Here is a 22,132-nt window from a genome sequence, read left to right on the forward strand (position 1 = left end):
CAGTCTTCCATTGTAGGGTCTGCCCTGTTGTCCTCGGATCATGCGGGTGGCCCTCCTCTGGATCCTTTCAGTGTTGTCCACATCCCTCTTGAAGTGGGGCACGCAGAACTGGATGCAGTACTCCAGCTGTGGCCTGACCAGCATCGCATAGAGAGGGAGGATCATCTCCTTGGCTCTACCTGAGATGCACCTGTGGATGCACGACATGCACGGTGAACGTGTGGCTTTATTTGTATCACGGTTCTTAAATATTAAGCTTTGGAGACTAAAACCTTTTATAACTGCTGTACTTTGGTCACCTTCTTCTGGGGTTTCCTTTTCTTAAAAATTACATTAGTTATTTTTTTAGAAGTGTATGTCATTGCTAAAAAAGCAGGACTAAGGCTTGATATTCTTCTCCAGGCCCTTCCCAAAACCCCCAAACAGTCAGTAATAGTCAGTGGCTAAAGACTGACATAGGATCTATCCTGTGCCCCACACATTCTGTTTTTTTCCTCATATTTGGCTGCTGTTAAATATCTTCAGCTTGAAGGCATTTACCTGGAAATCCAAGGAAAACAGCTGAGTAGCCCAAAGGCAGTATTGTATTTTGGAAATCCTTGATAGGCATTTAAATATATTTGAGTTTCTGATATGTGAGTGTGTTTGTTTCTTTCCCCTGCTTGTAAAAACTCCTGCGGGAGGTGTAAATACTAAAAAGAAAATGCTACAATAAGCAATTTGGTATAGGGAATGATGAGTGTAATAGTGAGCAAGATTTTTAAAGAATTTTTAAGGTAACCTATATAGTTCTGTAGATTGAGATTAGCATTTGCTACTCAACCCTGTTTTTTCCAGCATCATCTGTAATGAACTGTACTGCTTTCATTCCTATTTGACAGAGCTGGACTTTTCCTTTAAGAGTAAATTTTACTTTGCTTTTGAAACATTTTCTCCTATGACTCGTTTAAGTTAGCTGTACTAGTTCAGAAAATTTACTGAGATGCTTGTTTTCCCTCATTTGGTTTGACATATTTCCATCCTTTGTAAAGCATATGTGCACCTACTGATGATATTTGTTGTATTAGAACTCAATTTTTATTTTAATAAGACCTAGTGGGGAAAGAAGAATCTTTAAAACTTGCAATTTCAACAAAAGGATGGTGTGGGAAAGTATACTCACTGAGATGTCCTGCTTAGTTGAAATGGCCCCCTAAGGATACAAGACTCTCACCCTCCGGGCTACACGCCCTGAACTCACCTGCCACGACTTCGATGATTCCTGGTTCAGATGGACTGTCTGGTGTGTGCACGTCCGAAAATGAGACCTTGTGTCCGTCGGGGAGCTGGTGAGGGCTCCTCCACCCCTACACCCTCGCCCATGCCTCTGCCACAGAAACCTGTCTACGGCTCCCTCTTCTCGTGTGAGTCCAAACCTCACCAGAAGTGGTGGAGGAATAACTTGAATGCTGCCACTGCCTAAAGCGGCGGTACTTGGAGTCCCGCTCTCTCCTCGAGCAGGATCCTGCTTCGTTCTCCGGGGTCTTTTTCTATGGGTGTCCTCAGCCTGCCCTCTGGGGCCGCCGCATGGCTCAACGCCGAGAACACCCCGCCGACAATCCATCTGCCCCTTTTTAACCTTTTGGGGCTTTCCTTTGCCCTGCTCCTGCTGAAGCCAGACGCTCCGGCACATTGCGGTCAACCCGTCACCGCTCTGGGTCACCGCCTCTCGCTCGTGCCCCGCAGCGGAGCCTTACCGCTGCCCCAAAATGTGCGGACCCAGCCTCAGGCGGCGCGCATCTGCCCCTCCGCTTCCTCGCCGGTCTCCGCCGCTCGCTGTGGCGCTTCCGCTTCCCGTTCCGGTGCGGCTTTTGAGCCGGAGGCTCCTGCCACACACCTATAAGAGGTAAATATTTGCTCCGCCTTCCGGCGCCAAGGCGAAGGCGTTCCCATGGGGGGGGCAGCCCAGCGAGCTCCACAGCCCGCTGATTCACCTGCTCCCGCACAGATGGATATTTCAAAGAGCAGAAGCAGATTTAAATGATCAACCTTTTCTCTTCCCCAAGAAGATTAGGTGCAGGGCATGGGAATTACTATTACCTCTTTATTTGGCACTTGTTGGCACTTAGCTAGAGTGTTTTGTGCAGTTTTGGGCTCCATATTTTAAAAGGGATATGGAGAAGTTAGAGAGTGTCTAGAGGTGTACAAGAAAAATGAGAGAGCTTGGCAGGCAGGTCGTATGAAGAAAAGTGCACTTAAGAGGGGACATTATAGTAGTCTTCAAATATTTGAAGGGCTGCCAGAAAGAAGAGGGAAAACACCTTTTTCTCTTGTTGCAGAGAGCAGAACACAGACCAATGAAGTTGCAGACAAGTAGGTTTAGATTGAATATTAGGAAGAACTTCTTCATTGTTACAGCAGTGAGGCGGTAGAATAGATTGCTCGGGGAAACTGGAATCTCCATCGCTGGAGGTGTTTAGGAAGAGGTTGGACAAGGATTGGTCAGGGATAATCTTAGGAGTATCTATGACCTATGCTCTACTATGAGTATTTGTCATACTTCTGGACTTCGCCAGTTGCCATGTGGGACTGAGGAGGAATTTTTTCCTCTTCTTGCTACTATGTGTGTTGGAAGGGCAGGGGGAGGTTATGGTTTTTATTTTCTTTCTATCTGTATGCAGAAGCATGCGGGGTGGTGGGGAGGGGGAGAAGATGGAAGGGACAGGACAAGGGGTTGGCTGCAGTCAAGGGTGGAGATTTTGACTGTTGCTTGCCAATGCACCTGACTTGAACCTGGACATTCCTGGCCAGAGGGTATTCCCCTCCACTCAGGATCAGACCAATTGCTTCACTTGGGGTCAGGAAGGAATTTTACCTTGTGGTCACATAGGTACAGACTGTGGAGGTTTTGCCTTCCTCTGTAGTGGGAGGCATGGCCTTCTTCCTTGGATCTCTCAAATGTATTTTAACAACCTTGTAGCAGCAGGATCTTGTCTGCCAGCAGTTCCACTGATTTCCGTATGATTACTCATATGCAAAAATGTCACAAAACAGAGTCCTCTGACAGCAGTGCTACTGCTATTTTGTTCCGTGAAGATTATTTATAAAACTTACAAAAGTGGCTTATCTCTTTCTTTCTATTTTTTTAAGCCAAAGATGTAACTTACATCTGCCCTTTCACTGGAGCTATAAGAGGAACCCTGACAGTTACAAATTACCGGCTGTATTTCAAAAGCATGGAAAGGGTAAGATTTATAAGCATTCACTTTCCTTTTTCCATCATATGTATAACCATGTCCAGTACTGTTCCCTAAGCCCTTCATTAGGAATGTGCATAAGCAGTTGATTATATGTCTTAATGTTTGTTGTGTTTTTTATTTTCTCCCTTTTTAACTAACAAATTTCACCTGCCTTTAGGACCCTCCATTTGTCCTGGATGCTTCTTTAGGTGTGATCAACCGAGTAGAGAAAATCGGAGGTGCTTCCAGCCGTGGGGAGAATTCTTATGGACTGGAGATAGTATGCAAGGTAGAGTGTATGTGTGGGAGTGGGGTGAGGATGACTCTTCTTTTAAAGAATGCTGTTCCTATAAAATGAAATGAAAACTACCTAGTTGTAAATCACATAATCTACCTGTGTGACTTACCACACAAGGATTTTTAAAAATCAGTTTCATGCATTGAACAACAGCACCACTAGAGCTGAGAACCACAAGCTTCAGGTTTTTTCTCATCTCAAAGTGGTTTCTTACTGTCCCCCAACATGTGAGTGGAGTCTGACCTGCTTCCTATGAATTCTTGAGAAGAGCCGCTGTAATTACAGCACGTTGGAGCAGGCTTGATTAATCAAGTCTGCTGGCACATGGTAATTGCAGCACTTCAGCAGACTCCAGTGTCACTTGTATCAGCATCCTCGTGCTGAAAAATGGTGGCGGGGGCTTGTTCGATGAGCTTTAATTAAAGCACTCCCGCTGCCCTTTTTCAGCACGGGGATGCTGATACATGTGATGCTCCAGGCGCTTCATTAGAACAACTCTCTGAACCACTCTAATTAAAGTGCCCCCCCACACTCCCAGAGCAAGTGCCCAATGTCCTCTGAAATGCCCTTTGGCTGAGAAGCAGGACCCAAATTTAATTTTATGTTGTATTTTCTTTTGCTGTTACTCTCCTTATTATCTTTTAAATTTGAATCCCCACGCCTGAAAGAGGAGCATTCCTGTTCATGAGCTTTATAGTTTGGCCATTATTTTGCATCAATGATTGCAAGCTTTTAGATGTTTTACTAAAAATATTTTATTTTTGGGTAGGTATTTCTGCCCTTCTGGGCTAAATGATGCTATATGTGCTCAACTTGTTTCTGAATCCTGATTTTTGTAGGAAGACAAACAATGCAAACTTTACGGAGGTAGCTCTTCCACAGAAACTGATCAGAGTATATAAAGTAGACTACCGGTTGTTCAGTTTGTTTTCCTGGGGTGTCAGAGTCGTCATATACATTCAAGATGCATCTGAGGTGATCACAGTGATGATGAGGTTTTTTTCAACTTTTCCAGGATATTCGAAATCTACGGTTTGCTCATAAACCGGAGGGACGAACTAGACGGTCCATATTTGAGAACCTAATGAAATATGCCTTTCCGGTATCCAATAATTTGGTAGGCTATTTTTTCCTTATTTTACTGGAAAATGCAAAACGTTTATATAGCTTCATGTGAAAATATTCATATAGTTCACTATTTTAGTTGTGTGATTTGAAGTTTGCATGTGTGAGGAGGACACATGCTCACTTTAAACAATTCCGGTGGATAAAATATTGGTGGCAATTAATTCTTCTGGCAGGAATCTGGGATATGTTGAATTGAACGAGGAGATCCAATATACTGAGAGGTGTAGCTTGCAACAATAGGAAGCAATACAGCTGAAATGCCAGTAAGGAAAAAAGCCAAAGATGTGAATAAAGAGCTTGGCATGACTAAGTCACCAACTAGTAAGTAGTAGTGAGTGACTTGTATTAAATTCAGTCGTAAACAGGGGTCCTGGTTTTCTCTGATTAAAAAAATAAATAAATAAATAATCCCCATTTTTGGGATATAAAAAAGTAACCCCGAATCCACATTTTTCCACGATTAAAATGAAATACCGTGTGTGTGTATATCAATGAAACGCTGTGTGTGTGTGTGTGTGTGTGTGTGTGTGTGCGCGCACACGCGCACACACCATATATATACCATATATATTTCAGTGATATCTGAAAAAAGGATTTTTTTTTTCATCAGTGAAAACCAGGATTCCTGATCATAAGAATAGAAGAGTACATAAGGGGGTAGGATGTCATACTAACCTGAATTAGAACAGGCATTGTCTTAATTTGGGGAAATGTTGAGGGAAGTGAGGCATTGATTGTTCCAAGTTCTGGCCACATTTCCACCATGCTTTCCATAGCAACTAGCTGACACGAATATGCTGTAAATGTTAGTTAACAACTGTTCTTAGCAGTATGTAGCCTATCAGAAGTCTGGTTTGTGCTCTGTGTGGGGTTTGCTAAATTAGGCAAAACATACATTTATGGAAAAGGTGTAGCATAGGTGGTATTTAAAGGGCATTCTTGGGAACCTGAATTGGGGAGGAAAACATCATAATGTAAGATCTACCCTCACTTTTATATGAGTACTTTGAATGGTGGTCATTTTGTTATTGCTTCTCGTGCCTTAGATCACAGCTGTCTGCTTCACTTAGGCATTTAAATAGAGGTATGCTATATTCTTAGTCTCATGTGCCTGTCTCAGGGCTCGTCCATTCAGTGTGAGCTTATCTAGCCATCCAGGGGTGATCCGTATAAGGTACTGTGTGTTAAATAACTCTAATTAACCTTAATAGTCTAAATACTAAAAAGAAAACCCCACAATAATATGGTGGTGTTGCTTGAGAAGCTGGTTGAAAGTATCCTAATTGTCTTTACTATGGAAGTGGAATGTTCCTGCCACATAACGTTTGCATTTAAAATAATAAATGTTTTTTGTCTGTGTGATATAGTAGTTAATAGATTAGTGAGACAAGGGAAATGGAGGAAAGTACACTGGTGTTTTAATTACTCTGTACAATGGAAGTATCAGTATCTTTACAAAGCTTTAGAGAAAAAGTGGTGCAATGGAAACAGAAGAGAAACCATGAGTTATTACTTGGATATCAAATAACATGGGACGTGAGCTCCAACTGTTTAATGGCAAATGTTTTCTCTTTCTCTCAGCCCCTTTTTGCATTTGAATACAACGAGGTGTTTCCAGAAAACGGATGGAAGGTATTTGACCCTGTTTTGGAGTACAGAAGACAGGTGGGTACTTGTATCACAACCTTGCTCATATTTTTTATTCTGCAGCAATTCAGTCCTATGGTGAAATATAATTTACAGATTGTTTGTAATGAAGAATAACCCTACACAAAATGCAGGATCAGGACATTGCCAGTTCCTGAATATGTCAACCAATGTTGGTGCAGCTCCACAAGTAATAACAACCCTTTAAGCATTAGTGTAGACAGCTTTAGGTTGCATATAAGCAGATTTTCATGATAAGGTGGATAAAACCTAATGCCCTCTAAATGATCAGCTGTGTTTTTACAAAGAGAATACTTCCACTGTAAAACTCTAGCACAGAGCAAGCAGCCTTGAGGAAATGTTGGCTTATCATGGCTGTAGCTGTTCAACCATAAACCCATAATCCAGCCAGCTACATTACAATTTACCTCATCTAGAATAGGATTTACAACAAGGTAGTCTAACAAAATAGATGATGTTGACTAGATTGTTTTAAAAGAAAATCCCTAATGTAGACAGTCTAATTCTGCGTCTTCACTGCAAAAAGGTGTGTATTTTTATATGGAGATCTCTTGATGTACAATACTAGTAGAGACAAAACAGAAGTAGTGAACTAGTTGAGGTCAACCCTCTCTCATTTGGGTTTGACCACGACTAGTTACATTGACATAAACTCAATAACGTCTTGTCTCCACTAAGATTTTACACCAACATAACTATTTCACGTTATCTACATTGACTGTGGAAACGCACCTTTTTTTTTTTTTTTTTTTGCAGTGAAGACGACCCCTGCCTGTGTGATCTGAATTCTGACTGATGGAACATACCAATTACCACACCAGATAAGACCCCTAATCCCTTTGGGGGCAAGATAGTGGAACAGAAGTGACCAGTACCATCTGCTGAAGAAGAGCAAGCAACAGTGCAGTAGGCAGTTACATATTGTGACCTGGTCACAGAAAAAGTTTCCATCTAACTCCTTTTCAGTAGAGGATGACTTAAGTCTTGAAACATGAGATTTTATAATCCTTTCAAAATTCTGATGTATTTCAGTTTGTTTATTTAACTTTGTCCATTTATAACTGTGGGTGTTGTCTGGCAGTGGGGCTTGGGCACAATGTAACGAAAGTGAATTAATCCAGTACCAGGATTGCCCATCTTTGGAACATCCATTTGGCCTTTGTGACTTCTGCTACCTATAGAACCTCTAGAATTGGTTTAAAAAGAAATGTAGGAGAGTTTCTTTGGATATAAGCAATACGGCAGTTTCTTAGCGATTCCACAGTGGTGCATTAACTTGTCATCGGATTGGCCAAGTTTGTCCTTTTTCTTCTGGAAAGGGTTTGGGAGGTGAGGTAGGCAGCAAGCATAAACCAGCTGTGCTCTCTGGTATTCAGAAAAGGCCCGACCCTGGGGAGGATACAAGACAGGGTCAACAATGACAGTTATGTCTGCGGCCCTGGATGAGATGCCATTTCTTCAGATTTGTGCAAACAACCTCAAGTGTACTGATCCACTGGAGATCCTAGATACTAGGAACGATGTTTAGTGAACCCCAAACTGTTCTGTAAATATCTTTGAGAGAGAATGAAATGTGCAACTTATTAAAAAAAAAGTTGTTCACATAAAACTATGGGGAGTAATAAACAACCTGTAGAGAACAAAGGAAGTGATAGAGGTTTGGGCTGGAGTAAGTAAATGAAATCACATGTGGCAAATGAAATTTAAAACTGAATTCACTCCTTGATTTTTTTATTGCATGCTGCCTGGCAGAATATGAAACAAAATTGCAAAGTGAATAAGACTCAGCTAAAACCAGAAGGTTTTTAAAGGATTTTGGAATAACGTAAAGCTTTCATTTTCTAAATAAGGTGGGGAGCAATAGGAAAATATTACCAGGGTTATGAAGCTTAGCGTTTAGTGATGTTTTCCTAAGGTAGCTGTGTTGGAAAGATCCCTTGATCTGGTCAGCTATGCAGTGGAACCACAATATGTAGCTGTGGTTGCTGCTTTCAGAAGAAAACAAATAGAAATAGATACTTGAGGAGGTGCTGTAGAGGGAAGAGCACTAAATATTCATTCAGAACAGGAAGGGTAGAGCATGTGGGGACAGTTTTTTTCAAGAGGAATGTTGTATGTTGTCAAGGAAGGAAAATAAGGTCCCAAATAATGGATGCCACATGGCTTAGTTCAGAATCAGCCCCTTTTAAAATTATGGCTATGCTTGACCTCTCTTGGGAGTGGAGAACTAGCTCATAAGTGCTATTTCTCCCTGCCTGATATACTTTATTCAGAACTGTACTAGACTGTATAGAGCAATGTGGTCCCTGTCTCCTAGTGGTGACTCAAAGGCTGTGGTGCCACAAAGAAAATGACAGATTAGCACCTTGCCAACACACTTACATTACCCATTTTTGGGGGAATTGAAATAGATTTGCTTTTTCTGACATGCTGCAGAGGAAGCATTTCTTTTTAATTCATCACCCAACAGTGCCCTTTTTACAGCAATGGTGAAGCCTGAAATCTTGAAATATTGGAGGTGATAATACCTGAAGCCTGCATACAAACAGCGTATTCTTAAGTAGGGGTGCACCGATAAACATTTTCTTGGCTGATACTAGTGGCCAATTATTAACCAGCCGTTTCGTCCGATACTGATCCAATAGCCAATTTACAGGAATACAGCCTGGCAGCTTGGAAAGCAGCCTCCTGCCAGTAAGTCTGTAGGGGGGAAGGGGAAGGACTTGAGGGGTATGGCAGATCAAGGGCCTCACGGTGAGGGAGGGAGTGGGGCAGGGACAGGCGTTGTCCAGCCAGGGCAGTGACTGCAACCCTAGGAGCTGGATGGAGCTGCAGGTGGCTAGTTCTGGGAGTGTAGAGAGGGGTGTGGTTCCCTGTCTCTGTATGGACCCCTACCCCACTCCCTCCCTCACTGTGGGGGCCTCAATCTGCACACACTCCCCACACCTCTTCCTTCCCCCATGCCCCTTCCCCCCCACAGACTTAACAGCTGGATGCTGCTCTCCATGCTGCCTGGTTGCATTCCTGGCTGTGAGCATGCTGCATGCATGCAGCATTTATTACTGACCTTATTGGCTACACTGGCCAAAAAAAAACTGATTGCCCATAATGTTAATTTTCCTTTTATTGGTGCTGATCCAATATGCCGCCGATATATCGGTGCACCTCTGTTCTTAAGTAGTTCTGCTCCATGCTATGAAAAGGGGTATTTCAGTCCCAGTGATTCTGAAATCTTTGTCTAATCCAGGGGTGTCAAGCTCATCTGGCCCCATGGGCTATATGAGTGGCGTGGGGCTGCTCCATAGGTCAGATGAATTCCATGGGGCTGGATTGGGCCCTTCCCCACCCCCCATATGCCTGATCCAGCATGTGGCACCTGTCCCAGCAGGCCCATGCAGGGTCAGTCCAGGACACATGCCATACACAGCATCCACTCCTGCCAGTCTGGGACCCACATGGTGTGTCCTGCACATGGGGCTAGTTCATCATGGATCTTATATGGGTCAACTCTGAGACCCATATAGGGGGTCTAATCTGCTGGGGGCCAGATGATAGGAATCTGCAAGCTGCAACTTTGAAATCCCAGTCTAATCCTATGGCTGTATATTAGTGGAGTGATATTGTGGTTTTAGAAGGTGTATGTTTGCTCTCTATCTTAATTGTGTTTCAGCCTCCGTCTTCCTTGCTTGTGTGTAGTTTGGGGTGTACATAGATATTGCAAATTGAGGTTACCCAATAAAGCTTGTGTGTATAGGAATGAAGTCATTTTGCAGAGCCATCCATAAGGCAAGGGAATTCCAAAAACAGCGTCGTGCTCTTCTCTGACTTGCTTGCACAACTAATGCAAGAGAAAGGGTTTGTTCTTTCTGGTCTAAAAAGCCAGCATGACCACAAATGACCTGGTTGATAACTCACGAGCATCCCACACCCAGGGAGAGGCACACAATGATGGTCTCAGGCATGGTACAATCCTTGGTGGTACTAGATGCCTACCACTCTTTTGGCTTAGGTTCAGCAGAACCAGGGCCACCCACAACAGCCTTTTCTAAATATTTATGGGAAACCACAAGCAATTGCAGCTTTGCTAGTTCCTCCAACAGTGCCCCACAGTCACTGAGTTGCCTTCCTATTTGAATTCAGGCATAAGTGTACGATGAATATTTTGCTATCCCTAAGATAAGTTAGATCAATACATTTATAATCATGCAGTTCTAGTAAAGTGTTATCCGATGGTTAACTTGACCTCACAGCCAAGGTGACACAAAATGGTCCTCATATTATTCAGTTTTGAGATTTTGAACTGTTGCATAGCATTTCCATGATTATCATGCTGAGCACTATAGAAAAAGTGCTCTTGGATCCCAGAATGTACCATCCGAAGTGGAGATGGTGTGTGGACACCCCAAACTCATGCTTCTTGGTTTGTTAAGAGAAGCCTCAGTTGAGGTGAACTGGTTGTTGAGAACCCACATACACTCTGATCTCTTCTTTTTTAACTTCTGTTTTTCTTTATTTTTCATCTTTTCTTGTGCTTTTCTCTCATCTAGTCTCCCCTCCACCTTGTCTGGTAGCTCTGCTTTCCAGCCCCAGTTCATGTTCACTAAAGAGATGCATATATTTGGAGAGGGCACTCTGGCACCATCCAGGCTTAAGATGAGTGCCAGGAGGAGGACAACTGTCCCCAAATGCTGCAAACAGAAGGAGCAAAGCAATGGATTTAAATTGCACCAGAGTTGATTCAGATTAGATCCTAGGAAAAACTTTCTTACTGTTGGCATACTATGGCACTGGAATAAGCTGCTGAGAAAATGTGAAATCTCCAGTGAAGGAGGTCCTTGAAGAAGGCCGGAGAAGCATTGGACAGGGATGATTCAGGAGTAGCATTCCTGCATTTGTACAAGGGGTTGGAAAGTTATATTTCCCTTATCTAAACAACTGCCTGTCTTGGGGTGGAAACACTCCGCTAACCATTGTAAAGACAAGTGAGACAAAATCCTAGTCTTCTAGTGTCTTCTCCCTGGGACAGGGACACTGTAGTAGTTCATTTGCTAAACTGTGGAAGTAGTTCATTTGCTAAACTGTTGTTGTTTCATGTGCAGGGAATTCCCAACGAAAGCTGGAGAGTGACCAAGATAAATGAACGCTATGAGCTGTGTGATACGTATCCTGCCACTCTTGTTGTGCCTGTAAATATTCCAGACGAGGAATTGAAGAGAGTGGCATCTTTTAGATCCAGGGGTCGCATACCAGTGAGTACGACAGAGAGGAGCTCCGATGTGGCTTTGTAAATACCTTTGTACCACGAATATTGCCAAGATCAGGTCGACAGGAGACCAACACAAACAGTTAATGGATTATAAAAACAAAGGCAAGACATTTTTTGAGGCGTTTAGAAGGCAGCAATATCTGGCAAAACTCCTGTCTTGAAAGAGACATAGACTAAACCGAAGTGCAAAGATAAGATAATTCAGCTAAAGCCAGACAGTAATTCAGTTTAATTTCTGAGGTAACAAAATAAACCCTGCTAATTTATTTGCAGTTTTTTATCTCTCCTGACCTATTTTTAAGGAGTAACTGAATACTTTTTACTTAAGTCATACATAGCTCTTGATGAAGACCCTTCATATCAGGTTATAAGTAAAGCCTAGAGTAGTAATTGTCTTTAATAGTAACCAAAAGTATGCTGTTTGCTTTGCAGCTGTAAAAGATAAATTTGCCCCAGCAAGTTAACTGTTTAGATGAGAAATATAAAGCAAGAGTCAACTTGGGGGCAGGGGGAAAGTGGGTCTACATCACTCATGGAATTGAAAGGCACTAGATTTGCTGGGAAACAAGCTGTATTCCATCCAAGAGTCAGTTTTAAGCATGTTTATACATCTTTACATTGGTTCCAATTTGAGGAGCTCATGGAGGAAAAAGAATAAATACAAGATAGTGCTGTCAATTAAATTACATCATGATTTATGTGATCCAAACCATTGGCCCCAAATCAAATACCAGGCAGAGTCCCAGAGTCAAGTAATGCCTAACTGAATTCTTCTTTTCTTTCCTAATTTTTGTGAAAGGTATTGTCGTGGATTCATCCAGAAAGTCAAGCTACAATCACACGCTGCAGCCAGCCGATGGTTGGAGTGAGCGGGAAGAGAAGCAAAGATGATGAAAAGTATCTTCAGTCCATCATGGATTCCAATGCCCAGTCCCATAAGATTTTCATATTTGATGCAAGGCCTAGTGTTAATGCTGTTGCCAATAAGGTTAGACATTCTGTCCTTTGTTGGTAGCAGGAAATGGTACAATTCAGAGTTAGCCTACCATTATCCTGTAACATTAACTCCTGAGGCTGTAAGGGAAAGTGGGTTCTTGCTGTTATATGGAGTCCGATTTTAATTTTATTGGACCTCCAGGGTAGCATAAGCATCCACCTGCCTTAACCCAATTGTAGGATCATGGCCTGCGATTATAGTGGAAGAAAAGATAATCAAACCTATCTGACGGTTTAAGAACAGGTATTGGTTGGGACATTATGGGTGCTTGCAGATGAAAAAAAAACAGAACAAAACAGCATTTTACTATAAACTTGGCATGTTCCCATGCCAAGCCCCACACATACCCAGAAGAGGCAGCGTGTTACTTCAACCCAGCTCATCCAACATAGGTAAAGATCAGATACTTTAGTGCAGCCTTTTTGGCACTTTTATCTAATAGCTTTGATTGATGAGCTGCAGCTAGAATCACAAAAAAGCCTGACTGAAGCACCCAGTCTTTACAGATGCTACAGAGCCAGGTTGAAGTAAGGGGCTGTTTCTTCTGGTAAAGCATTTTTTTTAAATATCTCCAGGCAGCCTATGATTAGCAATATAAAACAGGATTTCTAGCACCCTGGATTTGGGGTACCAGTTTCCAGTGCCCAGAGCCATGACTCTGATTTTCCAGGGTGTTCAGCATTCTCTGTAACCTCTAACTTTATCAGGGCCTGTGAATGCTTAATACTTTTGAAAATAGGGGCTATGGGGTTTTGAATTGGGTCACTTTTGAATATTTGGTAGCCTGTGATGTCTCAGTTGTCAGTGGAATAACTCAGAATGTAGCCCTTTTCCCTAATGCTGCTTCATAGCATGTAGTAGATTGTGTAGCTTTGTTTTCATGCCAGAATTAGTTTGCTGCCTGGGCTCTGGACTTTTTCCAGCTATGTCTCCCTGTTTTTAAAAAGGCAGTTAGCTGTGGAAAAAATAACAGCACTTCCTATATAATACTATAATGAGGGTGCCGGATAGCAGAATTGTGGGTCTGATGAACTTGACAATTGAATGGATGTAAATGATGATTATGAAGAAATCTCCTTCAGTGGGATACTTTTTACTTTTTTTTCACAAAACACACTATTAAGGAGGAACTGTTTATGCAGGGAAAATATATTAAGACACTGGGCAAAAACAATTGTTTTCTTGAGTGTGGATTTGAATAGGTGATATGAGTCTATTTTTTGCTCTTTATCATCCTTTTGATAATTTATTTTGATACTGTTTATCAAAATATTATTCTCCTTCATCAGGTTGAACGATCATTAAGAAAAATATATTTTGTTTCCTATGGGTTTTGTTTTTCTTCCTCAGGCTAAAGGAGGAGGCTATGAAAGCGAGGATGCCTATCAGAATGCAGAATTAGTCTTCCTGGACATTCACAACATTCATGTTATGAGAGAATCATTGAGAAAACTGAAGGAGATTGTATATCCTAACATTGAGGAGACTCATTGGTTATCCAACTTGGAATCAACTCATTGGTTAGAACATATTAAGGTGTGCATGTGGGCAAACAAATGTATCCGAGTTAGCACCTATTGTGTATGTGTCTGTGCCACTGAAAAGAAGTGCCATTCAGTTGTCTGGGTCCCATATCTAGAGCTGGCCAAAGTGCAGGATTTCCAATTTGTGACAAACGTCAGGTTTTTTAAATCAGTTTTCATCCAAATCTTACCAAACTCACAATTCCATAATGTGACCTGGAAATTTTGAAAAAGCAAAAGTCTTCAGGAATGGCCTCAACATGGTGCTCCTGAGTATCATGTTTCTTGAGACCTCAGAGCTGCTGAGAGCTAGTAGCAGCCAGGAAACTCATAGGAATGTTAGTGTCACTCAGCAGCGACCAGTGTTCCTAGTATATGCCAAGTGCCACAGACTGCCCTGGGTCAGGGACTGCTGGATGTCAAGACCCCCTGCCCCAGTCTAGGGTATTCTACGCAGCAGGGCTGCCCTGAACACAGACCTAATGGAAACCTCTCCCTGGGCTTACATTCCCAGCTCCACAGAAGGGACCGTTGATAATCTGAGAGTCCCAGTTAAACCAAAGGTCCCAGTGTTGCCAGGCTTTGTGGTGCAAAGCTAGAGCCAAGTGCTGAATTCTAGCTGAGGCTCCCAGGGCTTTCAGACTCTCAGCACGGGCAGCATTGGGCTGGGAAGACCTGGCATGGCTGGCTACCCTGGAGCTGCAGACCCTGGAAGCTGTGGGGCCCGCAACAGCCTGTCATGAATACAGGCAGGGATGTATGGGAGCCTTGCCTCGTTCACCAAAAATTTGTCAAACCCAAGACATTTTGGACAAAATATTTCAGATGCTATGAACTGGTGCTTATTAGTGAAACTCTCTTACTGAAAACCACTTCTAGTCTGCTTTGTCTTCCTATTAAAAAGTAGAGGATCCAATCTGCTCCTGGGACAGTTGTAAGGAAGCTGCTATTTTATGCCTTGTATTTGACTTGCAAAATAAGAACCACACTGCCAGGAGTTCCACTGTAGTCAGTGAGGGGTCTGTGCGGCCAGTCACAGTGGGTGTTTCTCTATTGCCTCTAACCATGTGAGGGAGCACTGTTCTGAAAATGTGCCCCGCCCACTTGTATCCAGGCCCACCAGTTTGCAGAGCAGGTGGTTTGGTCGTCTTAAGCACATACCCTGACTCTGTACCAAGGTGCTCTGACTGGGGCTCCCCCAGGACCGCTGTGAGCTGTCTTCACCGCTGATTTTCAGGGCTGGCTGGGGACAAGCATACGGAGCTTTTCTCAGCAACGGACCGGATCCCACTCAGGAGGTGGTGTAGACACATACCCTGTTGTTCCTCAGAAATGTCATATGGCATCTTCCTTTTCTTACTGTTTTACTTAATGTTCAGTAGAGGTTAGACTGAAGATATATTTTTGTCCTTTTATAGGAGGAAATGAATGAATTGTTTAGTCATTTTATCCTTTCCTGGTTTCTGTGACCTAGAAACTAGTTGTTTCATGCACGCTTTTGCTTGATTTGGCCTGCAATGTTTATCTTAGGTTGTTATTTCACTGTGAAAATCAAAGAGGGTTTCTCCTCCTCTCAGAATAATCTCTGGATATGGGTGTATGTTAGACACCTACATTAAGTAAGGGTATCTGGGAGCTTTAGTGTCTAGGAAAGTTTAATGTGTAAAATGGAAAGTTATAAGCCATCCTTTTGGGAGGAGTCAAACAGTTATTCGTCATGAAATGGGTTGTGCTTCCAATCAGTGTTTCTGGTAAAATTTGAGTACAATACCTGCATATGCAAGTGTAGCATATTCAGGCAGACTGCCTGAAGTTATGCACTTATAGTGGAAATAGGGTGATAAGGAACTTTTCCTAATTTGCCAATATCATTCTTTCTGGGTGAGATATATAACCAGTTTAGTTCCTCTCATGGATGCTACAGCTGTTACTGTAACTGACTGCAGCAGTTAAAATTGACATGGTTAAAACAGGATTATGACTGTCATGTAGATGGGACCCAATTGTGTTCCAATAAGTAGGTTAAACCCTGGACTACACAAGGATAGCAGCTGTGAAATCGGCTGCAGGAATCTACAGAGGCCTTTCAAAATCCGCCTTACGACTGTAACCTCACTGAAGCGGGTGATAACCATGTTATAACCATGGAGCAGATGTGACCCTTGCCTTTTCCAGAGGTGTCACAGCACTCCATTTATAGTTCATATGATATGGGGAAACTTCCTTAATGCCTTTTCTGTGTCCCAGCTAATTCTTGCTGGAGCCCTTCGGATTGCTGATAAGGTGGAATCGGGGAAGACATCCGTGGTTGTGCACTGCAGTGACGGCTGGGACCGAACAGCCCAGCTCACTTCTCTGTCCATGCTCATGCTGGATGGCTATTATCGAACGATAAGGGGATTTGAAGTACTTGTGGAGAAGGAATGGCTGAGTTTTGGGCACAGATTTCAGCTGGTGAGTTTAGTCTTTTGTGGGTGGAAAAGGTTGCATGTTACATGGTCAGATTGGCAATACTGTTTAGTAACACTTGTCTGATCGCATCTGAGGTCACATAGGAAGGGCGAACACCAATAACATTCACCTTATCATGATATATTCTTCATTGATGGCTCCTTGTCCTTTATCATGCAAGCCATTAGTGGCAGGTAGGGTAAGAGCAAGGGGTTCCAGGCTCTAATACTTGTCTAAGCAAGGGTGCTCAATGCCTGGCCTGTAGGCCAGCTATGGCCTGCAGAGCCCTGGCATCCAGCCTCTGAGGTTCTCCATGGATTGGCAGGGGAGTGGTGGCAATTAATACTGCCACTTTTTCCCTGCTGCCAAATTACCATACCCTGCACAGCCTGATTGGTATGGGAGACACTCCCTCACATACACTCTCCCAGAATGGCCCCCACGTGTAACTGGATTGGAGCCAGACTACCCCCCACCCCCCGTGTGGCCAGATTGGGGCCAGGCTTACCCCCCACAATGCAGTTGGAGTGGGCCCAGGCACTGCCTGTCCTGTGCCCCAGATCTGGCCCCACTGCCCATCCAGACTGCAGGGCAAAAATGTTGGGCACCACTGGTCTATAGCATTCATTTTCCACCTAACCATGACCAAGTCACTTACCAGGTTTCCAGTTTGCATGTTGAAGTGACGCTGTTCCCCCATTTTGCAGATAGGGAGAGTGAGGCAGTGAGCAGTTGAGGCTCTGATTCAGCAAAACCACTTAGCTACCATTAAGTGGTCATAGTAAGCAGGAGTGGCCCCATAAGCAGCAGTACAGTTAGTATTGTTACTAGTCTGCTACTATAAGGGTGATACTCCCCCTCTATGCGGCACTGGTCAGGCCGCAGCTGGAGTACTGCATCCAGTTCTGGGCACTGCTTTGCAGGAGGGATGTGGACAACATGGAGAGGGTCCAAAGGAAGGATAAAAAACACCTTGAGAGACTGGACACCTTTAAGTCAGCTAGTCCAGACAGCTTACACCCCTAGGTACTTAAGGAGCTGGCTAGCATCCTAGCTTGGCCACTGGCATGGATCTTGGAGAACTCCTATATGATCAAGGGGCAGCAGGGCAGGCCTTACGAGGACAGGCAATGGGACCTGAACCTGTTCAGGCTCCACAAGAGAAGGCTGAGGGGGGATCTAGTGGCCTGTTATAAACTAGTCAGAGGGGACCAGCAGGCATTGGGGGGAGTCCCTGTTCCCCCGAGCACTACCAGGAGTGACTAGAAATAGCGGTCACAAGGTGGCAGAGGGTAGGTTCAGACTGGACATCAGGAGGTGCTACTTCACGGTCAGGGCGGCTAGGATGTGGAACCAATTTCCAAGAGAAGTGGTGCTGGCTCCTAACCTTAAGACAAGGCTAGACAATCACCTTGCTGGGGTCATTTGACCCCACTACTCCTTCCTGCCATGGCAGGGGGTCGGACATGATGATCTGCGCAGGTCCCTTCCGACCCTACTGACTATGAAACTATTTTATGTTTTTATAGTGTCTCACAGCATAGGAAGTCTGAGGTCTTACAGTAATACAAAAAACAAATACTTGGGGCATAGGTGGCTTGTCCAAGGCCACCCACAGCAAGGCTGGTATTAAAGGCCTTCAGCTACAAATACTTTAATGATCATGATCCACCCCAAGGGAGGAGTACTCTGCAGTGGTCTGGACCTGTAGGGAGTGAACCAGAAAAGCCAAGGCTGTGACTGAACTCCAACTGGCTACACATATTAAGGACAATAAAAAGTCCAGAGGAAAAGCAAGGGTAACATTGGACCCCTGCTAAACCATATGGGTCAACTGACAACTGGCGCCCAGGAAAAAGCCAACTGGCTCAGTGGGTATTTTGTGTGTTTTTCACCAGCCCCAAGGGACAGCCCTGCTCAATATGGTATGGGATGGCCAGGGTGAGGGAGAACTGTTACCCTTCATCAGTGATGACCATGTGAAGAAACACCTTGAGAGACTGGACACCTTTAAGTGAGCTGGCCCAGACAGCTTACACCCCTAGGTAGCATCCTAGCTTGGCCACTGGCATGGATCTTGGAGAACTCCTGGTGCTTAGGTGAAGTGCCCAAAGATTGGAAGAAGGCCAATGTAGTGTCTATTTTCAAGAAAGGGAGGAAAGTAGATCTGGGGAACTATAGGCCCATCAGCCTGACCTCCATCCGCAGGAAGATCTTGGAGAAATTTATCAAAGAAACCATTCTTGATAAACTGGCTGAAGGCAATTTCTTGAGGGACAGCCAGCACGAGTTTGTTGCAGGTAGGTCTTGCCTGACCAATCTCATCTCCTTCTACAACCAGGTGACATCACCTGGACAAGGGAGAAGAGATTGATGTTATATATCTCGACTTTAAAAAAGCTTCTGATCTGGTATCCCTTGATCATCTTATAGAAAAACTGCCCAATTGCAGCCTCAGCTACATCACAGTCCACTGGCTGGGGAATTGCCTTTGAGGTCAGACCCAGAGAGTGGTAGTTGACGGAAGTCAGTCGTTGTGGTACACTGTGACCAGTGGGGTCCCCAAGGCTCCATCCTTGGGCCTGTCCTTTTCAACATCTTCATTAATGATGTGGACATTAGTGTCAGAAGCAGACCAGCCAAGTTCGCTGATGACACCAAACTTTGGGGAAAAGCATCCACACCCGAGGACAGGATGGTGATCCAGGCCGACCTTGACAGGCTCAGAAAATGGGCGGATGAAAACCTGATGGCCTTCAACTCTGAAAAATGCAAGGTTCTTCACCTTGGGAAGAAAAACCCGCAGTATGCTTATAGGCTTGGCAGTGCTATGCTTGCTAGCACCACAGCCAAAAGGGACTTGGGGCTCATGATTGACCACAAAGTGAATATGAGCCACGAATGTGATGTTGCAGCCAGCAAAGCGAGCAAAACTCTGGCTTGCATCTATAGATGCTTCTCTAGCAAATCCCAGGATGTCATCCTACCACTGTACTTGGCCTTGGTGAGGCTGCAGCTGGAGTTCTGTATCCAATTCTGGGCTCCACAATTTAAAAAGGATGTGGAGAAGCTTGAGAGAGTCCAGAAAAGAGCCACGTGCATGATCAGTGGTCAGGAAAACAGTTCTTATTATGAAAGGCTGAGAGCTATGGGACTCGTCAGCCTGGAAAAGCGCAGGCTCAGGGCGGACCTGGTGGCTGCCTATAAGGTGGTGTACTTCAGGATCTGGGGGAATGTCTGTTCACCAGAGAGCCCCATAGGATGACAAGGTCAAATGGTCATAAACTCCTCCAAGACCATTTCAGGCTGGACATAAAGAAGAACTTTATTGTCTGAGCCCCCAAGGCCTGGAACAGATGCAAGCACCTACTCTGGACTCCTTTAAGAGTCAATTGGACATTTATCTTGCTGGGATCTTGTGACCCCAGCTGACTTCCTGCCCCTGGGACAGTGGCCTGGATTCGATCTTCCGAGGTCCCTTTCAGCCCTAATGTCTGTGAAATCTATGAATAAAAATCTGCCAGGGGGTAGTGACAATGAGTTAGTGTTGGTACAGCGCTTGGAAGCTGTGAAGTGTTTATGAAGCTGGGCTTACCTGTAGTGCTCAAGTTTTTTATCCTGTTCTTCTGCAGTAGCTAAGTTGACATGAATAACTGAAAGGAACAAATATCTAGACTTTTTGGGGGTCTTCTGAGCCCTAGCTGTAAAATACAGTTGATGCGAAAATAACACCAGAAACCTATATTCAGTCATTTTTTGCTTTCCTTTCTGTATAAAGTGCACTCCATATGAAAAGGTCCCAGGAACATATTGCACTTCAGAAACCAAAGGAATAAGCTCCCCGAGTGCCTTCCCCCCCTAATATAAACATGGTAAAATCAGAACATTTTAAAACCATATAAGCTGTTGCAAGTTACTGCATTGTACCCAGGTGCAAAACACCCGAGCAGTTTACCTTAGAAGCTGTATACTAATTCAGTATCTTTTTTTGTCCTCCCTGTATCAGAGAATTGGCCATGGAGATAAGAATCATGCAGATGCTGACAGATCTCCTGTTTTCCTCCAGTTCATTGACTGTGTCTGGCAAATGACAAGACAGGTAAATTTCTGGGCTGCACATGTGTTTTGAAAGCCTTTATACACGTGACTTGGAACAGTGTATCTCACCAGTGAACTCGCTCAGGTTTTAAATGAAAATACAACAATCCCTTTGGCTTATCTGTTTTGGCTTTACTTCAGTCTAGGTAAAACTTTGGAGTGTCAAAATGAGTTAGGAGCCTGGTTCACAAAATGCCAGTGAGATTTAGGAGCACTTAGGCACCCGTGTTGCTGAGTTGCTTTAGAATTTTACTCCCTTTTTCAGAGCAGCAGGTCAGGAAAAGGGCTCCAGACAGCTGGTTTTGTTTCATTTCAATGAGTTTTGAAAGCGAGTGTATTGATTCTGACGTGATAAACAGTGTTGGAAACTAACTTCCTTTAGCCACAGACCAGCTTCAGCAGAGGCAGAGCCAGTAAAACTGCCTTGGGATACTCCAAACCTGCTGTAGACAGGCTGACTATTGGAGCTGAGGGCTTATGAGCTTAGGGCTCTCAGAAGGACTCTGCCTCTAAGGCTGCTCTGCATTTAGCATCTCTACCACGACCTCTGGGTTGTAATTCTAAGTTCACAGAGCCCTGGGCAGACACTTCATTGAAAAAAAAATAGTCCTATAATGATTTGAAGTCGGAATGAATGTTGATGGGCTTGTTACTTTGGGGTGCTTTTCAGAGTGGAAGAGGAGGAAGGCAGGATGCTCCTGTCCTAGGAATTGGTAATCCGTCCTCCACATGACTTACTCTTACTCTTATGTAATCCAGCCACTGTTGAGGAATGGGTGTTTGGGATGTACCAGCGCACAGCAGATCAGAGGCAGGAGGGACTCCTTAGCCCCCATGGCTCACCAAAAGCATTCGGGAATGTCTCCTAGCTAAAAGGGAGGCGTACATCCAATGGCAGGGAAGGGTCATCACCAGGGAGGACTAGTTACTGCAGTTGCTGAGGGATGCAGGGGGGCAGTCAGGAAGGCCAAGGCAGAGATGGAACTGGGGCTGGCTTCCCGGATCAAGGACAACAAGAAGTCCTTTTTTAAATACATAGGGGGCAAAAAGAAGGTTCCAGGTAATGTGGGGCCCTTGCAGGACACGTTAGGAAATGTGGTCGTCACACCAGATGACAAAGCCAACATATTTAACGATTTCTTTGCCTCCATTTTCCTAAGGGACCGGAACAGCCACCCCCGCTCTGGGCCCCCCTCAGTCCCTAGGGGAGGCGCACCTAGGCCAAGGGTTAGTGAGGAACTAGTTAGGGAACTTGTGGAGGGACTGGATGTATTCAAGTCAGCTTGTCCAGACGAGCTCCACCCTTGAGTACTGAAGGAATTGGCTGAGGTCTTTGGGCGACCCCTGGCATGGCTTTACGAGCACTCGTGGTGCTCTGGTGTGGCACCAGAGGACTGGAAGAGGGCCAATGTGGTTCCCATCTTCAAAAAGGGGAAGAAGGAGGACCCGTGAAACTATAGGCCAGTTAGTCTTACCTCGATCCTG

General features: G+C 44.2%; 1 protein-coding gene across 7 annotated transcripts in view; it reads left to right on the forward strand.

The window, feature by feature from the left end:
• MTMR2 (myotubularin related protein 2) overlaps positions 1-22,132 on the forward strand; it is a 63,224-nt gene that overhangs the window by 34,941 nt on the left and 6,151 nt on the right. For 5 of the 7 annotated variants that reach the window (XM_019530302.1, XM_019530300.1, XM_019530297.1 and 2 more), the window contains 9 exons: positions 3,130-3,233; positions 3,397-3,507; positions 4,532-4,633; positions 6,226-6,309; positions 11,412-11,561; positions 12,378-12,566; positions 13,926-14,111; positions 16,346-16,552; positions 20,556-20,648. In XM_019530302.1, the coding sequence (XP_019385847.1) occupies positions 3,130-3,233; positions 3,397-3,507; positions 4,532-4,633; positions 6,226-6,309; positions 11,412-11,561; positions 12,378-12,566; positions 13,926-14,111; positions 16,346-16,552; positions 20,556-20,648 (1,226 nt within the window). The remainder of the gene's footprint in view (positions 1-3,129; positions 3,234-3,396; positions 3,508-4,531; positions 4,634-6,225; positions 6,310-11,411; positions 11,562-12,377; positions 12,567-13,925; positions 14,112-16,345; positions 16,553-20,555; positions 20,649-22,132) is intronic. The other 2 variants (XM_019530304.1, XM_019530301.1) reach the window with 1 other exon arrangement.

This window comes from Crocodylus porosus, unplaced genomic scaffold, assembly GCF_001723895.1.
Source record: "Crocodylus porosus isolate Cpor-Errol unplaced genomic scaffold, CroPor_comp1, whole genome shotgun sequence".
In the NCBI taxonomy this organism is placed as follows: domain Eukaryota; kingdom Metazoa; phylum Chordata; order Crocodylia; family Crocodylidae; genus Crocodylus; species Crocodylus porosus.